Genomic DNA, 18606 nt, shown 5'->3' with positions numbered 1-18606 from the left:
ACTGGTGTGTGTGTGTGCCTTCAGCTGGGTTTGGAGAAAGCTAAAAAGAGCAGGGCAGAGTGGAACAGGACAGCCTGTGAGATGGAAACATATCTTCTTAGTTCCAGTTAAGTAAGATATTAGCCAAGTGCATTGACAGTGCCTGTTCGTGCCTTGTGAACAAGCATTCATGTAACAAAAATACCATCCTAAATTGCCTTGTTGAAACACTACCAGCAGTGCTTGCAGAGATCAAGTATCTATTTGGAGTGAATTTCTGCAATGGACTTAAACAGCCCAGCTTTATACTGCCATTTGCCATCTTTAGGTGTATGTTTCAGTGCAGGCTGTATGGCATAGGGCTCTCTGACACACAAAAAAACCGCCCAGTTCTCCACTGAGCCCATATGCCTCCAGCCTTGCCTGTGGCACAGCTGACATGACTGTGGCCACATACAGGTTTTGCTGAGACTGCTGCTGCTGGAGGACTTTTCTTTGTTCAGTGTCTCAGCAGTGGCAGCAGAAGACCCACAATGAACACGCCTGGCTACCTGTACCCTCAGGCACTGTAGAGAATAGAGAATCATTACCATATTTCCAGAACTGCAAAGAAACCTAGTAGCTGGGTGAAAAGCAGAAATTCGGTAGCCTGGTTTCTTGTGGCTCTTTTCCTTTGGCCTTCTTGATAACTGAGATCATGTTGCAACATTTCTCTCAGAGGAAACAAGAGTCTGAATTCTTCTCACCTGCAAAATTACTTATTTTCATTAAACTTGCAAGAAGTCAGTGTCTTTGAAACCTTGACTGCTTCATCAAATTCTGGCTGAGATTACCCAGGAAGCTCAAAAGCTACTGGTCAAAAAAATGTCCCAACTGCCCTGTTCCATAACCCTCATCTCTATAGGGAGCCAGGCTAAAACAAATCTCTGTGTCCTGCAACTGAAACACAAGGCACAGATGTTCATGGTTTCTTATTCCCCTTTGCCAGTGTGAATCTTGCAGTGTTTAGCCAATCTTTGGTTTCCTGTACTGCTTTGTGGTCTTCTCCCTGCTAGACTAATGTCCATGTCTTCCAGTGCAGGAGGAGGAGCTGCTGGTGCAGGAGCCTTTGGTGGCATTTCTGTACTGCATGCTGGTGGGTCTGGGCAGCGTCTCCAGTATCACAGCTTGGACTGGAAGGAAAAGCAGCTCAGCTGGGAAGTGTGGAACCAACAACACGTCCTTACCAGGAAAACTAATAGGCTGAAAAGACTCAGGTGTAAATCCCCAAAACTCATCTTGGGAGCCTTGGGATAACAGATTCCTGCATAGACATAGTCTTTATTAGCTAGGAACTGAGTGTCTGTGTTTCCATCAGTCGGCACAGGACAGAGATTTTACCTGGCTCCCCTGTTTGCTTCCTGCCAGTGGCAAACTGCTGTCAGGGTTAATGATCTCTAACAGAGACACTCTCACTACCTCTTGCTTCTCAAGTCTTGCTCTCAATTGCTCTGCTATGGTTGCTGGTGAGGTAACAAGTCTCAGCTTTGAAGGTTCTTAGGAAAACTAAACTCATAGGCTTGGGGACACCAAGCAACAATTCAGTAATTGGTCATGGTGGAGGGAAGGGTTAGGAAAATGTATCTTGGTCGGGAAAATTGGTTTTGGTCTCATCCTGTATTTGTACAATTAAAAGTACTTGATCATTTTTCTGTACTTGCCTCTGGCCAATGCCGGAAGGCTGCAGTGATGGGGTTTGCCCTGTATCCCTGTGTGCTTCCCTACCAGCTACCTGGGCAGTGCGATTTCAAATGTGCTAAAAAAGGCATCTGCTCTGATATCAAACCGAGAATGCAAAAAAATAAAACCAAAAAATCATAAGATGATATGGAGTCTCAGTGCATTGACATTGTCTGACTTAAATTTTTTAAAGAAAATTTAACTTTTTTTTTTTTTTAACAATTTTTATCAACTCTGGTATTTCTTCCTAAATATATGAAAGAAAAAGAGTAAGTTTTTAGAATTTGTTCTTTTTACTTAACCTTAATTCTTCTCTTGCTTCTTCAAATTAACCAACTTTTCTAGTATACATCATTTGCAGTAAGTGAAGAGAGATATTTAATATTCATAATAATATACGAGCATTTAATTGAAAAATAAGCAAATTGTAAGCAAATTTAGGTATTGGAGATAGAGTGATCTGGATAGATGAAGGCTGCATTGCAGGTCTTCTTGCTAATCCCACACAAATTTTATCAATGCTGCTGACTTTTGATAATGTGTGTAGGGAATATTCAGCTCAAAGCCTCTACATTTCATGAACGGGAATTTTACTTGTCCTGGGATGGTCACAGTCATGTGTCACTGTTGCATTCCTTCATATCAAATAAGAAAGTTTATCCACAGTCCATATAGAAACTGGTGCTATATTTGAAGAAGATGATGAACCAAAAATTGAGTGGGTTTGACTGTGGTGGAAGATTAAATCCTGGACTTGTCTAAATTTTTCAGGTCTCCTCTCATTTTTTTAAAACACTGGCAAGACCGTTGTTGTTGTTGTTGTTTTAAAATATATTTATTTTATTTTATTTTATTTTATTTTATTTTATTCTATTCTATTCTATATTTTATTTTATTTTATTCTATTCTATTCTATATTTTATTTTATTTTAGTAATTTCATGCTGTTAAGCTTTTACTACCAGGATAAAGATTCAGCAGGAAACATTCCATATAAAAAATGCACTGTCATGGAAACAAAATCATGAAATTCATTACATTTATTAGCTCTCCCATCTGGCACTGTAGAAACATGACAGAAACACAAGGGCTTAAAAAGTCCAGGAGAAGTTAAAAACTTTTACCTTGAGCTTCAGGTAGGAATGCATCTCACCTAATTTCAGTCCCCTGCAGAGGTAGTCACCCAGCCCGTTTATTCACTCCCTGAAGCTCCCTCTAGAGACAGGAGAAGAAACAGCCATCCCCAAAGGCTGGTTCAGTCGTCTCTTTCAAGGACGCGCTCTATAATACATGACTTACTCTAGACACCGATTCTTTATCCCTCTCCCTTCCCGTTCAATGTCCCCCAGGTTTGTTAGGCTTGTATTCCAATTTCAAATGTCCTGTCCCACAAAGACTTCTTTGGGACAGAGATGGTCCCTGTAACTCAGCGCTCAGTGTCCCACGGTGCCAGTGGGAGATACTGTTTCGGAAGAGTACAGGAACCTGCCTGCTCTCTGCAGTGCCCTGTGTAGCCCACCAGCACCCACAGGCCTGGGCCAGGGGTGGCAGTCGTGCACACCTGCCATCAGCAGCTCTCTCTCGCCCAATTCCTTTTCACATTGCTGACACCAGCTGTTTCGACTGCCTCCTGGGTCAGCAAAGTCCAAAAGTTCCCACTTACTCATGGTATAAATAAGTATTTTCTTTTGCCTGTTTTCAGTTAATGTATTACTTCCAGAGAGTGACCCTTATTCTAGTTCTGTGGGACTTGGGAAATAAAAATTCTGCATTTCCGCTCTCTATGGGTTTGGTGATCTTGCACGGCATGGTGTGAGGCACATGGTCCCCCCTCATGCTTGTGAGTGACAACTTATCAGTCACATTCTTAGGATTAGCAGGGCACATATACAAGCCAGACACATACAGAAGAACACAAGGCTTTGCAGAACTGCACTTCGGAGTGTGGAGAAAGCACATGATTGATAACATCACTGCATCACAGTCCTAATGGTTTGTTCTAGGTCCAAGGGGACTACGATTCAGTTTTAAATAGCCAAATCAAAATGAAAACAAACAAACAAAAAACCCCAAACAAACAAACAACAAAAAAATATCACACCAAAAAAACCCCAAAACAAACAACAACCAAACAAAAAACCACACACAACCCTCCTGCCCATCAGGGTTGGGAACAATAATCAAAACCATTTTGTCCTATTGCCAGTGTGCTTAGAGTGAGGGAGAATGGGAAATGGTTCCTCACTAAAGGCCAGACAGATCTTTTTGTACCCTCGTTAGCATTAAGATTAAAGCATAACCTGGTGCAATGGACTGAGAAATTACTTGTTACACATCCCCCAGACCTGATCAGAAAGAATATCTGTCAGTAGTATAAACCTCTTTGAAGGGAAATTTATGAAGAGGAGGTGGTAGTTTGCTGAAGGACCTGAGGGCATCTTTCAAGAACAGGACCAAATCTGTTAATGGGAGATGTGGCAGGAGCAAGTAATCACTCCCGTGATGACCGCATTTCTGGGAGAGCGGAGGCCGCCCAGCTGCAGGGCCAGGACATGATGGGGATGAGTACTTGGCATTTCTCCCAGGCTCCTGGTTCAGATGCATGCAGTGCCTGAGTGCTCAGCTGCCCAGTGTCCCTGAAGCAATTCCATGAGAGTACAGGGATGGTCACTAGATGCTTTTGGTCTGAGTGGATTCAGTCTGCTTCCTGCACCTTTCTGAACAAATGATCAGGACGTGTGAGGGAGAAAAGGAAACCTGGGAGAGAATGCTCTTCCCTGCATCTGCAGATACGCCCTGCATGATTAGCAGCAGCTGTAACAGCAGGGCACAGCTGAGAGACCCCTTGGTTTGCAAACACATGCAGTTTTAAAAAATACTTTCTAAAATGGCACCATTTTGGGAGGTACAAAGGCTTGGAGGGGTGATAAACCTCTCTGATAGCATCTGGTCAAATGCAGCTCTTGAAAAGATCAGGTATGCTCTTTTTTTTCCTAATACCAGTCCAGTAATATAAAGAAACCCAGCTCACCTCTAAACCAAAGTAACCAAACAAACAAAAATATAATAATAATAATAATAATAATAATAATAATAATAATAATAATAATAATAATAATAATAATAATAATAATAATAATAATAATAATTCCTTAGCTATTCTTTGATTTTGTCTGACCCACCCCAGACACAAACAGTAAAGAGATACTTGGTTTCTGAGCCTAGCTGAGCTGGGCCTAGGACGAGACTTTTAGAGGACAGTAAAGCTGTTTGTGTCATCACAGATTGGATGGAGAGAAAATAAACCCTGCTGTCACTGAGGGCAACCCTGAAGAGGTTCTCACACTTCGCTTCTCACTGTCAGAAGGTGCTCTGCTGGCAGCTGGAAATTGCTGTGGTGAGATGAGATTCTCCTCTGACCCAAAAAAAACCCCACAAAAAAATGAAGGAATATTCTGTAAAAACACATCTTAACAAGAGTATTTCCTTTGTGCTTGATGACATTTGCTGCTCTGGGGAAAGAGAAACCCTAAGCTGCACCAGGGAAGAATTAGATTGCCCAGGACGACTTCTCTTACTCCTGCTTACATCTGGATCATGGTCCATACAACTACTATGCAGAAGAGATGCTTGTATGGAAGGCAAACTCCTCTCTGTTTTCTCACTGGCTACAGCTGGCTACATGTTTAATTTAGCTGTTAAGACAGCTTTTCCCAGGTTATTCATTCGGTAGCCTATATCCTCACCATATGAGCTCTCCCATTCACTCTCCCTATTCTCTTGCTGATTAGAGGACACATCCACATGGCTTGGGAGGACTGGTCTAAAGGACAACCCCAGAGCAAGCTGCCAGACTGAAGTATGCCATTCCCACGTGCACATTGTGTTTTGTGACTCACACTTGCTCCACACCACATATACAGAATCCTCTTCTGCAGCACATGTTCCTTGCAGTATCCCCAACAGGGCTCTTTTAGCACTTGACCCATCCCTGCCTTGTGTACACATTCTAGATCCAGCATCCAGCTTTCCAGTCTAACTCCCTGTTTCGAGACACAGATGAGGAAGAACTAAGACTGGAGGGCTAGAGGAGTTTCTCACTGCTCTGGGGAAGGACTTCAAGATGACAAACTTCACAGGGTACATGGGTGGGTCCTAGTATAAGCCAAAGAGGGGATGCATTGTCATGGTCTACTTGAGTACCTGTGTCATATGGAAAGTAAAGAGAAAAGCTTTGGATGCAATGTGTAAGCTCCTGGGGAAGAAGATGGAAAACAGAATGTTGATGCTCACCTCCTGCTGAAAAGCTCCCAGTATGCTGCTTGGGACCAGAGAGGGATGTGGATGGCAGTTTCACAACCTGGTTGAGAATAGGGTTTCAGCAGGAGCTGGGAAGATTTCTGTACTACAGAGCACTTGCACAGGAGGGGTGAACCTCATCTGGATCAAAAGAGAAATGGGCTTCTGGCTACCAGCATGCAGGAGGTTGTCAGAGACCTTTTAAACTGAGGGGTGGGGGAAAGCCATCCAGTGGTGAGGTTTTTTCAGGACAGAGTTCCCAAGGACAAGACATACCAAATTCTGTATCCTCTATGGAAGGTTACATCAGGACATAGAATAAAGCAAGAGGATTGTCATTCAAAGAGAAGGCCAAGGAACCAAATCAGTGCTGTGATTTTCTCAATGTCAGAGCCTGAAGCCTGGGAAACGAGACAAGAGCATTGGCACATTTTATTGATATGGGAAGCACTTTGCAAACCTTGTTAAAAAGAAACTCGTTAAAAAGAAACTCAAAGGAACACCTGGAAGGATTAAGTCCTCACAGGTGAGTGGGGAAAGCTGAAATGACCATGCTGGGGACACAGTGATAGGGCTACCACCCACCCAGAAAGGCCTGAAAAAAGGAAAGATGCTGGTGCTGATAACAGAAGAAAGGATTGAGAGTAAGAAAGGATCATTCAAAAAGCTGTAGGTGTGTTTGAGTAAAAAGCACAGAAAAAACTCAGAAATTCTGGCACATTAAGCATAAAAATGTACCTGAGCTGTTCAAAAAGGAGTTAGAAGATCAGCTAGTTCAAAAATCAAAACTAGTACTAAATCATCCATCTGTCCCAGCAGCAGCCAAAATTTTGCTCAAGAGCCTGTCAGACCATAGGATTCTTGTTCTGTAAAAAAACTCCTGTCTGTGTCAGACACACTGTTGGCCCAGAAGAGCCTCTTGGATAAACAGAGATTTTTCAATAAAGTCAGCATAGCTTTACCATGTAAAGGAAGCTACTGCCTTACAAACATCTTGTATTTTTTTAACTAGATCAACTAGTATGTGGGAAAGAGTGACCTGGTTGATGTGATCTGACTGAGTTTCCAAAGGCTTTTGACAAAGACTCTCTGAAAAAAAATTAAAGAAAAGTCAACAGAACTATACATGACAGTATCTCTCAGAGTATCCTAGAGCTCCCCTCTAGGCTGGCCATTATTTTATATTTGAAACCTATCAGAGATTGAGTGATTGTACAGATCAGATTTTTTTACTGACTAGTAGAGTGCTAGAAAAAATGTTTTCACACTTTAAGCAGCTCTGTAGACTTGGAGAAATGGAATTGGGCAGAGAGGGTGGATATGGGCTCTTCTCGTCAGTCCTTGCTCGAACACAGTGCAATCGGGGAGCTGGATCAGACAACAAATATGTTGCTCCATTTCGGGCCTCTTCAGAGACTTGTCTGAAGATGAGCTCCCTTTTTCTTTCAGCTCTAGTACAGACCAAACAGTGCACCTGAAACACTTTTTCTTTTTTAGCCATTCTATTGGGAGGTATTCACACAGTGGGTGGTCATGAAGGAGCCTAGCTAAAAGCAATCTCTTTCCCTAAAATCTCCTCCTCAGCAGGAGTTTTTTCCTCCTTAGCACAGTAGTAAGCATTGATAATCAAGCCACCTACTTCTCACCACCTTTTACATTTCAGAAAGCATATGGTAGCTGACTCATTTCCTGATGTACACTCAAAAATCACATCAGTTTGGATACAGGACCTCTGGTTACCAACACGAAGCTACAGACAATTCACACTCGTTTTATTACAGCAATCTCAGTGAACTTTGGAGGTGCTTGCTATCACCTGATGTGCAGGGAAACACAGGCAGGGAGGAAGCTCGTGGTTTGTTCAGTGGGCAGAACCAAATAGTGAATGTAGGTGACCTGCATTTCAGGTGAGTGTTTGCTCCCTGAGGCTGCTCTGTGATGTAGCACAGCTTTTGTAGTACTGATCAGGCCAGGATTTTAAATTCCCTTCCTCTGGGCCTCTTCAAGGCTGGGGAGTGACTTTCCCGTTTTTAAGTATATATCGTACTTCTCATTCTAGAAACCTTGATGTGACAAATACTAATTCAGCCTTCAAGGCCATAGCATTCTTTTATTTATATTTCTTGGAAAAGGCATCAGTAGGCCAACAGGAATATTTCCCTTTTAAGGTCTCCAGGACAATTTTTTTTTCCTTTTTTTTCCTTTTTTTTTTTTTTTTCTTTTTTTTTTTTTTTTTTTCTGAATGTGGAGGGGGTGGGACAGCTATCATAGGAATTTCTCATTTGAATACATGCCAGCAATAAGGAAAAAATATTGCTCCATGCAGGTAATTTTAAAAAACCTCTTAGAAGCTGTTTGTAAGTTCAAAACTACCAGAGGAGTCTAGTGGAAAAGCCACAAGAGACATGGATATATTTGAGGCCCTAAAACTAAGCACTTTACATAATATACCTTACATATGTTCAAAAATAAGGTGGCAAAACAACCCACCAGAAGTGTCCCTCTTCCTCCAGCTCTTCTCTGCTTGCCCAGCTCCACGCAGCTTCTCTGTTTTTACAGGTGCAGTGATGCCAGCAGCTATTTTTGCACTTAGCTCAGGGCAGCGCTCCAGCTGCTGGACATCTGTGCCAAACTGTTCCTTTCCTTTGCAAATTCTGCATCCCAGCGGCCTCTAGGAAAAGTGCAGGAAACATCATCTTCAGTCTCTGCCCTCCAGCAACAGAGGGAGAGAGGCCAAACCCTTCTGTCTCGAAGAGGTGGATGATTGTCCATCAGTGCTGAGCCACTGTGAGCTTGTTTTTGTGAAGTGGCAGCTCATCTCCCTGGCTTCTTGGCAGAAAGTGGGTTGCAGGTTGTATCTGGGCACTGTGGGTCACTAATGGCGGAAGAAGGGAAGTGGGAAGAGTCAAAACTACCGGTTAGTAAAGAAGGAACAAAGCTAGTAATGCAGTATCTTTACATGGAGGCTGCAGAGCTGCCTAAATGCAGTGAATGCTGTTCTGCAAACAGTTTTTTTTTCCAAACTGTAGATCACAGCACTCAAGAGAGATTAAATGTGTCCAAAAGACAGCTCTGAAGTGTCTAGATTAATCAGAAGACAGCTAGTAAACTTAGCTGCTTACAGCAAGTAAAGGCAGTTATCCTCTCCTTGGCTCGCGTGGGCACCAGTGGGGTGCAGGTGAGCCCCAATGGCTAAATGCAAGGCAGAAGTTTGAGACCAGCTGCCTTAGAGGAAGTAAGACTGGCTGAGGCACTCCTGTGACATGAGTGTCATGGTTCAGAGCAGGATGATAAAGGATGAAAGTTCCCACCCGAAGTTAGTAGGAAGATATGTACATTGTCACCCAGACCAAAGCTGTGGGTCAGCATTTTCTCCAGATGGCAGCTAAAAGGTGGAACAAGTGGCTCCTTCTACTAGTCCCTTTCAGTGACAAGAGTGACTGTGCTGGAGGGGATGGAAATGCTGTTATCTAGGACAGTTCTGCAACTGAAGCTGGCTGCTGCTAGTTCAAAACCTCTTGAGATGTTTCCCTATGAGGTTTAATGAAATGAAGGTGGAAGGGTGGTACAGATCCAGCTGACTGTTGTGGGCCCTACACAAGGCCAGCCAAACCATTCTCATATTTTGATGTGTTTGCTAACAAAAGAGTTAGGAATAACTAAACTAAAGTGCAAGAACTGTTGTTCTCAGCTGTCTTGATCTTAAAGCCGGTGACTACATCCAATGTCAGTGACAAGTGTAGGTGGCAGAAGAGTGTTGTTGTAACTGAAGTCCACTTCTCTGTGTACTAGGACTGCAATCAAACATTTGCATGCAACTTGACCAAAATTGCTCTTTATTCTCTGGATCTAGAGGTATGTTGAAACAATAGCTTTCAGAGTCTCTTACAGTCCCTGCTACACCAAGGAGAGGTCCTGTCAGGGCACCACTAGCCCTGATTATCCCTGCCCAGCATTTCCTTGGGCTGTCCCCACCCTACCCAGGTCCAAGGGCCCCATTTCTGCCCCCTCAGGACTGTCAGTCCCTATCACAGCAACGCTGCAAGGATGCTGGTCTCCAGCACCCCCCAGCCCTGCCTGACCAAGGCCCCACCGCACCAGAGGGTGCCCGATGCCCAGGGCTCGCCTGTGTCTCACCCCAGAGCCCCTCACCAGGCCTGATCCTGACCTCACTTGCAGATGGATGCTCTGGCCTGTGTGTGTAAGGGAAAGAGCTGAGGTTTGTGACAAATTGGAAGTTAAAAAAAGCAAACAAATTCATCACATTTTGAGCAGGTTTCGGTTTTACGCCTGTGAAATTAGATGAATCATCTCTGAACTGTTTTTCTCCTGGCAGGAAATGGGGAGAATTAACACACATAGCTGTGCCTCAGCAGGAGGAGGCTGCAAAACCTGAACCAGACAAAAATCAGAGGATCCAAGTAACTGCATTTTTGAGAAATGCAGATTAAGTGACTCTCAGTTCTTGCATCTCCAAAATGGGGATGAGCTTTATGCGTTTGGGAAAGGTGTGGCAATGTGACATGAATAAACTCAGTGCAGTTACATTATCATGTGGAAAAGTCATAAGGAAGGGAGGAAAAGGAACGAACAGTTCAGGAAGAATTATCCTCCGTATGTGTACAAAGAGCTGAACACTGAACCTCTCTAAGGTGCTCTTCCTAGGACTTGTAATGTCATCTGTGGTGGCCACTATGTTTTGTCACGTAGTGTCAAGTTAAGTATCACAAAAGTGACTGCAAGAAATGGAAAATTACCTTAATCTTGTTAAAATTGCTTGTTGTCTTGCAGGCGTTAAGTTTGGTTTGGATTACTGTATATTTTTCAAATTAGTAGGCAAATGTTACTGGTTATAACAATCTGTGTTTTTCATGATGACTGGGAAGAGCTCTAAAGAGGCTTTCAGATCTAGCCCTGCAGTCTCAGCTGGCTCACAGTGACAGCACTGGCAAAAAACTTTGTGCAGGATTTGATGGCAGATCTTTGTTACTCTACCAGATATCTCTGTCCATGCTGACTGAGCTTCTAGAGACCAACAGCATAGAATGCCACTGAGATCCTGTTGTTCTTCATGGTCACCTCTTCTAAGGCAAGGCAGGAAAACTTGCTCTAATTGTGATGGCAAATGCATAAGAAGGAGGGAGAATCTTTCACAGCAAGTGTCCTCCCTACCTGATCCTTTTTTGTGTCTGCATTGAAGGGAAACATAGTACTTCCATATATCCTTATTAAGTTTGATCATGGCTAGACTAATGACCTCTGCTATGTAACGTCAGGCTTTTTGTGCTACCAGTCAAACAAAGAATCGCAGTATTTGGGGAAGGAGGACAAACCATAGTCCTTGTGTATTCATTACAGAATGAGGTGACACTGTATTCAACTCATCTTGTATGCCTTGATTTTTCTCTAGTACTTCTCCATCTCTTCACTAATACACATGGGTTGACTGCTTGTTTGTGAGATGGTGATGAGAATGTATTTTCTTCTCAACAACAAAGGAAGAGAATAATGGAGTACACACATAAGTGGAAAATCAGATAAGGAGAAGCACTCTAAGTAATTACAAAATATAGTCTCGAGTTGCACAATGACCATTTAACATTCAATGGAAATCTATAGCCTCAAAAGTGGAGCAAGACAAGAACTACAATAATGTACTGCATTGTTTCTCTGGCACACATTGAGAGGCTTTTTCTCTGAAGATGGTGTTGTTGTTCTCACTGCTATACAGGATGTAGCTATCTGGCTGTATTCCATCTGATTGTGTGTGTGTAAGGAAAACAGTTTTGAGAATATAGTATTACATATTTCTCCTGGAGAAAAGGAGGCTGAAGGGAGACCTTATCACACTCTACCACCACCTGAAAGGAGGTTGTAGTGAGATGGGTGTTGCTCTCTTCTTCTGATTAGCAAGTGATAGGACAAGAGAAAATGGCCTCAAGTTGTGCCAGGGAAGGTTCAGGTTGGATATTAGGAAAAACTTCTTCCTGGAAAGGCTTGTGAAACACTGGAACAAGCTGCCCAGGTAAGTGGTTGAGTCATCATCCCTGCAGGTGTTTAAAAGATGCATAGATGAGGCTCTTAGGGACATGGTTTAGTGCTAGATTTAGATTATGATTGGAGAACTCGATGATCCTAAGGGTCTCTGCCAAAAGAAATTATTCTATGACTCTATGCTATTGTGCTGCATTGTTTCTCTTGCAAAATAAGAGTTGCAGAGAAGGGAGAAATTATTTTATTGTGAGGTAGAAAGGCTTCTGTTCCAACCCCAGTATTGGCATAGGCAATGTGAGAAGAGTTGCTGAGTATAAAAAGATTCTGCTTACAAGCACTGTAACAAGTTTAGTTTTCAAAGGACACTGGGGCTTTTACCACACCTAAATGGGACAGAGCAAACATACAGTCATGCACCTGACTTCAGGAAACTTTAGTAGATGTTAGTAATTACACTATTCAATCTTGTATGCCCCCTGCTACTACATGAAGTAAATCTTCCTCACAGGTGAGTTCTTTTGTCTTTGTAAAAGTCCTCATGAGTATTGCTCTATAAGGCATCCTGCTTCTAAAACAGCTTGGGTAGCCCAGATCCAGATTCACGGAATTTGCCATTTTATTTGCGCTTCCTGTCTCAGGGATAACTTCTCAGCTATGAGACCTCAATCATGACGAAGAGCTAGAAAGAAAAAGTAAGTGGGAGAGAGGAATGTATTTATTGTATTTTCCTGAAGTTCTTTTTACTGTAAGGATACAAGAAAAGGACAAACTGCCTACTCAAAGTTTTAAAGAATGGGACTTCATTAATTAATTGAAAATGAAGGGCCACTCAAAAGCTTCGAGAGGTTCATTTGTTTTCCCTGTAGTGGAATGATGGAGAGGAGTGAGGTGATATTTTTCCACTCGTAGATTCTGTATTTTGTTGAAATAGTGAAGTTGATCATCTGGTCAGCACCATATGTAAATTGTGCAAGTGAAGTTTGTATACATCAGGTTGAAATCCAGCAATACCATGGTGTTAAACTATGTGACAGCTACTAAAGTTCAAGAGAGACAGAAATACATACAAAGTTTTAGCTGATAAGGAGATGTGCATTTGAATAGTCACTACATTGTGGTCAGACAGCTTTGCATCACTTTGTGATAAAAAAGTTTTATGTAGAAAAGCTGCTGTGACTTAATCTGTAACCTGGCAAAAGTGCAGTAAGCAAAAATGGTGATTTCTGTTCCTAGCTTGGCAGGAAAACATGAATAAAATAGTGCTTTCGGATATCTTGAAGACTTGATCTCTGGCAATTTTTTTTTCCATGTTACTGAATCATACTCACAGATTTTACAGAAATGACACTATGTGCTTTATATAGAGTACAGTCTGTTTCTGTATGCCAAAGACTTCCATGAAGCTCAGTCATTTGACATCAACTTTGGTCTTCATGTCCCAATTTATCCCATTAACATTAGAGAGCTTTTTTCTATGTTAACAACAGCAAATAGTTGCAGAGAAAGTATCCCATTATAAGATTAATAAAGTATATGTTGTCTCTTATTTCACATGTAGCCTCCAGAAACTTTAGCTTTGGAAGTCTAAAAAAAAAAAAATAAAAAAACCCTAATTGAGTGTTTTGCAGTAGCCCGAGGTGTAAACGTCAGTAAGAGCAGAGGCACATCTTGTGGGAGTTTGTGCTACTTCACTCTCTTTGAAACCATTTTATTTTGAAGTATGAGATTCTAACTGCTCACTTTCTTCTCTGATGTGAAAAGACCCTCTGAAGATTAACACTGAGTTTCCTATCTCACGTTAACTTCAAAGCAGAATTCCTAATTACAAAGAAAAACAAAACTTTGGCTCTCTCAAGGTCTGTTCGGTTCCAGGACTCGGGATTTATTGTCCTCTTTCTACCCAAACTCCGCTCTTTTTGCGACAAGACACCCATAGGCGAAAATAGGCACTTCCACGGACTCCCAGAAGCAGAAAAGCGGCAATTTCGTGACAGATAAATTAGGAAAAAACCTTTTAATTGCCCCTAAAGAAACACAAGCCGAGCCGCGGAGCGCCGGGGCGGGGCGGGCGGGCGGCACCAATCAGCGCCCGCCGCGCTGCTATAAAGGGGGCACAACCGCCCTTGCCTCCCACCGCGCTCCGCCGCAGCTATGTCCGAGATAGCTCCTGCTGCAGCACCGGCCGCCGCGCCGGTACCGGCTGCTAAAGTTGCCGCCAAGAAGCCGAAGAAAGCGGCGAGCGGCTCTAAAGCCCGCAAGGCCGCGGGCCCCAGCGTCACCGAGCTGATCACCAACGCCGTGTCCGCCTCCAAGGAGCGCAAGGGGCTCTCGCTCGCCGCGCTCAAGAAGGCGCTGGCCGCCGGCGGCTACGATGTGGAGAAGAATAATAGCCGTGTCAAGGTAGGGTTAAAGAACCTTGTCAGCAAGGGTACTTTGGTGCAGACCAAGGGCATTGGTGCGTCTGGGTCCTTTCGGCTCAGCAAGAAGCCTGGAGAAGTGAAAGAAAAAACCTCCAAGAAACGGGCAGCCGCGGCCAAGCCTAAGAAGGCTGCGGCGAGGAAGCCTGCCAGCGCAGCCAAGAAGGCAGCAACGGTAAAGAAGAGCCCCAAAAAAGTCAAGAAGACGGTGGCCGCTGCAGGCAAGAAAGTGGCTAAAAGTCCTAAGAAAGTGGTGGTTAAGGCTGCCAAGCCCAAAAAGGTGGCAGCAGTGAAGAGCCCGGCCAAGGCAAAGGCAGTGAAGCCTAAGGCAGCCAAGCCCAAAGCGGCTAAGGCGAAGAAGGCAGCGCCCAAGAAGTAAGCCCCTGTGAAAGAAAATGCTTACTCTGCGCTTAAACCAAACGGCTCTTTTAAGAGCCACCCACATGGTCTTAAAGGGGCTCAAACACTGGCTATGACCACTACCGGGGACGCAGGCGATGGGGGTGGTTTCAGGCAGCTTCTGATCTGCTGCTGGCAATGTTTTGCTTCGGTGGGGGAACAGGCGGTTGGAGCGACGTCAGAGGAGATGTAAAATATCCTCTGACTCTGCTCACCGAGGAGAGCAGAACAGCACAGTGGCATATTTAGAAAGTCAGCACAGCGCAGGGATTGGCTGCGGCTTTGTAAGGGTCGGTCTACCGGAGGGACCCTTGTCAGCACGGCCGCAGCTCCGCCCCCACAACCAGGGCAGCACAACAACGCGGGGTGGGGGGGTCGCGAGTATGAGGCCGCTAGTGTTAACTGTTACTGTCAGCCGAGCATTTTAAAACACGGCGCGTTTGCATTACTTGTTATTCAATGAAATCCAAGCCCTTTTTCTAGAATTGTTGGTGGCTCTGAAAAGAGCCTTTGGGTCTTTCTGGGAAAAACTTCCCGGGTGGTGCTCTTCGGTGTTCACTTGGTTTTAGCCTTGTGACTGTCGGTCTTCTTGGGCAGCAGCACGGCCTGGATGTTGGGCAGCACCCCGCCCTGCGCGATGGTCACCTTGCCCAGCAGCTTGTTGAGCTCCTCGTCGTTGCGGATGGCCAGCTGCAGGTGGCGGGGGATGATGCGCGTCTTCTTGTTGTCGCGGGCCGCGTTGCCCGCCAGCTCCAGGATCTCGGCCGTCAGGTACTCCAGCACGGCCGCCAGGTACACCGGGGCGCCGGCGCCCACCCGCTCCGCGTAGTTGCCCTTGCGCAGCAGCCGGTGCACGCGGCCCACGGGGAACTGCAGCCCGGCCCGCGACGAGCGCGACTTGGCCTTGGCCCGCGCCTTCCCGCCCTGCTTCCCGCGGCCGGACATTGCAGTAAATCAGTAGACGGGACAAAGTACTCTACGGAAATAAAAGCAACTTCTGAACTCGCCCTTATATTCCCTTTCAGCGAAAGGCGCGAATTTCGATAGGCTAAGAAGGTGATATGGCGAAAACAGCCAATGAGAACGCGGATTGAATTCTAACCAATGGCGATGAACTACAAAACAAATGACTGCACAAAACTTTCTCAGCCAATAAAAATTAAGTTTAGAGGAACGGTAATTTGCATACGTTCCCTATAAAAAGAGAGCACTCTCAGTCATTCAGTGCGCATCCGTGACCTTCTCGTGGTGTGCGCGTGAGTAATTGATAATAATGCCTGAACCGGCCAAGTCTGCTCCTGCGCCCAAGAAGGGCTCCAAGAAGGCAGTCACCAAGACACAGAAAAAGGGCGACAAGAAGCGCAAGAAGAGCCGCAAAGAGAGCTATTCCATCTACGTGTACAAGGTGCTGAAGCAGGTGCACCCCGACACTGGCATCTCGTCCAAGGCCATGGGCATCATGAACTCGTTCGTCAACGACATCTTCGAGCGCATCGCCGGCGAGGCCTCGCGCCTGGCGCACTACAACAAGCGCTCCACCATCACGTCGCGGGAGATCCAGACGGCCGTGCGGCTCCTGCTGCCCGGCGAGCTGGCCAAGCACGCCGTCTCCGAGGGCACCAAGGCTGTCACCAAGTACACCAGCTCCAAGTAAATCGTGTTTGAAAATCTTTTTAACCCAAAGGCTCTTTTAAGAGCCACCTACTTTTTCAAGAAAAGAGCTGATGCAGTGGCATTATGTTATTAGTTGTTACGGGCTTTTCTCGGAAGAGTAATAAATGTGAAAATATTGCTGGTTGTAAGGAGTCCGACATGTATGTGTTTAACGAGAAACAATGCGTTCTCCCTTTTCCTCAGAGGGGAGAATACTCACAGTACCGTAAAAATACCTCAGGAGGAGTCACTTGCATTTTCGTGGGTGGCTTGAGGTGAGGTTTAACAATGAACGATGTAGGTGTGTAGATGTTCTTAAATACCCGATAAAAAGTGTGTTCTGGAGATCCGGTCGTGTTTGGTTGATTCTTTTTTTTTTTTTTAAACAAAAGCTCCAGGCTGGAGCCCCGCACCGTTAGCATTCTCGCGGGCTACCAGGGGAAGAAAACCGGAGCTCTTACGGCACTCTCATCCTTGAACCGCGCCTCCCCGCCTGTGGGGCTGAGCACAGCCTACCCTCCCAACGCTCTTTCCGACTCTCGCCCACTTCTCGTTTCACCGCCCTGTTCCCCCACGCCCCGTAAATCCCTCAGCCGAGCAGCCGACGGGAGGAGGGAGCGGGCGGCCACGGAAACACGCTGCTACCGGGCTCAGTCCGACTTGAGTGAGAACGGCACGGCGCTCCCCAGCTGCCGGGCCCTATACGGTCGTGATTGTTTGGGGAGGCTTTCGCAGTTCCCACGAGCCACTTCCCCCGAGCGCGCTCCTCCGAAGAGACGGACCTTCCACCGTGGCGGGACAGCAGCAGCCTGGAAACGACCTTACGCGAAAGGTCGACTGCCACACGTTTCTACCTCCCTGCTGGGGACCTGAACCGAGCGCGGTTACCGAACGGGAACATATAGCGAGCTCTCTCGATAAACTGAGGCTGCCAAGCAAAGGGGCTCTAGTCAGCAGTCCCGGTGCCAGGGATGGGGTGGCAGTGAGTGGGACCGGGTGGAGTAGAGATCGAGCCCCAGGCGTGGGCCCCAGGACCTGCTACACCAGTCACCTACGGCGGCTCCCAACACTCCCCCTGCCTCCTAAACGGCTGTTGGTAGGGAAGTCCGCGCAGTCATTTTTATATAGCGAGGGAGCCAGCGCGAAAGCGTTTAGAAGGCTGGAAAAGAGCAAGAGCAGGGTCTGAGCAGACTGCGGCGGGAGTGGCGGGGGGGAGAGTGGGCCGCTTCAGCGGCTCTGGAGCCAAAGTGGGCGGAGCGAGGCGGGGAAAGGGCGGGATCTCCGCCCGCGAGACGCGGGCTTTTCGACTTGCTCGCGTCGCCCAATGGCAGCGGGACTCGTGCGGAGGGCCAATCGCCAGGGCGCTTCGGCTATAAATACCGCCGCCTCGGAGGAGTTGCTGCGGCTTAGTCATTATTGGCGCTTGGTAGTCTAGCGGGAAAGCGAAGCGATGGCGCGTACCAAGCAGACGGCGCGTAAATCGACGGGTGGGAAGGCGCCCCGCAAGCAGCTGGCGACCAAGGCTGCCCGCAAGAGCGCGCCGGCCACCGGCGGCGTGAAGAAGCCGCACCGCTACCGGCCCGGCACGGTGGCGCTGCGCGAGATCCGGCGCTACCAGAAGTCGACGGAGCTGCTGATCCGCAAGCTGCCCTTCCAGCGCCTGGTGCGCGAGATCGCGCAGGACTTCAAGACCGACCTGCGCTTCCAGAGCTCGGCCGTCATGGCGCTGCAGGAGGCCAGCGAGGCCTACCTGGTGGGGCTGTTCGAGGACACCAACCTGTGCGCCATCCACGCCAAGCGTGTCACCATCATGCCCAAGGACATCCAGCTGGCCCGCCGCATCCGCGGTGAGCGTGCTTGAGGATTCTGTCACAGCCCCTCCCCGGTTCTGGCAGACTCCGGGACAAGCCCACACAGACCCAAAGGCTCTTTTAAGAGCCACTACCTGCACAACAAAAAGGGTTGTAATCACTGTTCTTCGAACATTTATGATTCAGAAATAATGACTTTTTAAATGTTTAAGTCTACTTTTTTCCTGTATTTTCCGTTATTGTATTTAACCATTGGTTTTTTAAAACCCAAAAAGAGCTGTCATCCATTGTGTTTCATATGCAGGAATATTTCGTACAGGAAATACTCTTCACTTT

General features: G+C 46.0%; 4 protein-coding genes across 4 annotated transcripts; 3 read left to right on the top strand and 1 right to left on the bottom strand.

The window, feature by feature from the left end:
- Positions 1 to 14135: 14135 nt before the first annotated feature.
- On the top strand, positions 14136 to 15112 carry LOC136106915 (histone H1.11L-like). The gene has a single exon (XM_065847623.2). It carries the CDS (start codon positions 14142 to 14144, stop codon positions 14784 to 14786), a length of 645 nt encoding a protein of 214 aa, XP_065703695.1. The 5' UTR covers positions 14136 to 14141; the 3' UTR covers positions 14787 to 15112.
- Positions 15113 to 15346: 234 nt separating this feature from the next.
- LOC136112854 (histone H2A-like) lies at positions 15347 to 15790 on the bottom strand. The gene has a single exon (XM_065857762.2). The coding sequence runs from the start codon at positions 15749 to 15751 to the stop codon at positions 15362 to 15364; it is 390 nt and encodes a 129-aa protein (XP_065713834.1). The 5' UTR covers positions 15752 to 15790; the 3' UTR covers positions 15347 to 15361.
- LOC136103849 (histone H2B 1/2/3/4/6) lies at positions 15714 to 16604 on the top strand. Its single transcript, XM_065842326.2, has one exon. The coding sequence runs from the start codon at positions 16080 to 16082 to the stop codon at positions 16458 to 16460; it is 381 nt and encodes a 126-aa protein (XP_065698398.1). The 5' UTR covers positions 15714 to 16079; the 3' UTR covers positions 16461 to 16604.
- Positions 16605 to 17875: 1271 nt separating this feature from the next.
- Positions 17876 to 18590, top strand: LOC136100775 (histone H3). The gene has a single exon (XM_065836127.2). The coding sequence runs from the start codon at positions 17910 to 17912 to the stop codon at positions 18318 to 18320; it is 411 nt and encodes a 136-aa protein (XP_065692199.1). The 5' UTR covers positions 17876 to 17909; the 3' UTR covers positions 18321 to 18590.
- Positions 18591 to 18606: the final 16 nt, after the last annotated feature.

This window comes from Patagioenas fasciata, chromosome 1 (genome assembly GCF_037038585.1).
Source record: "Patagioenas fasciata isolate bPatFas1 chromosome 1, bPatFas1.hap1, whole genome shotgun sequence".
Lineage (NCBI taxonomy): Eukaryota > Metazoa > Chordata > Aves > Columbiformes > Columbidae > Patagioenas > Patagioenas fasciata.
This window is presented reverse-complemented; position numbering and strand designations above follow the sequence as displayed.

Coding starts and splice junctions, on each gene's coding strand:
- LOC136106915 (XM_065847623.2), top strand. CDS start 14,142: ATGTCCGAGATAGCTCCTGCTGCAGCACCGGCCGCCGCGCCGGTACCG.
- LOC136112854 (XM_065857762.2), bottom strand. CDS start 15,751: ATGTCCGGCCGCGGGAAGCAGGGCGGGAAGGCGCGGGCCAAGGCCAAG.
- LOC136103849 (XM_065842326.2), top strand. CDS start 16,080: ATGCCTGAACCGGCCAAGTCTGCTCCTGCGCCCAAGAAGGGCTCCAAG.
- LOC136100775 (XM_065836127.2), top strand. CDS start 17,910: ATGGCGCGTACCAAGCAGACGGCGCGTAAATCGACGGGTGGGAAGGCG.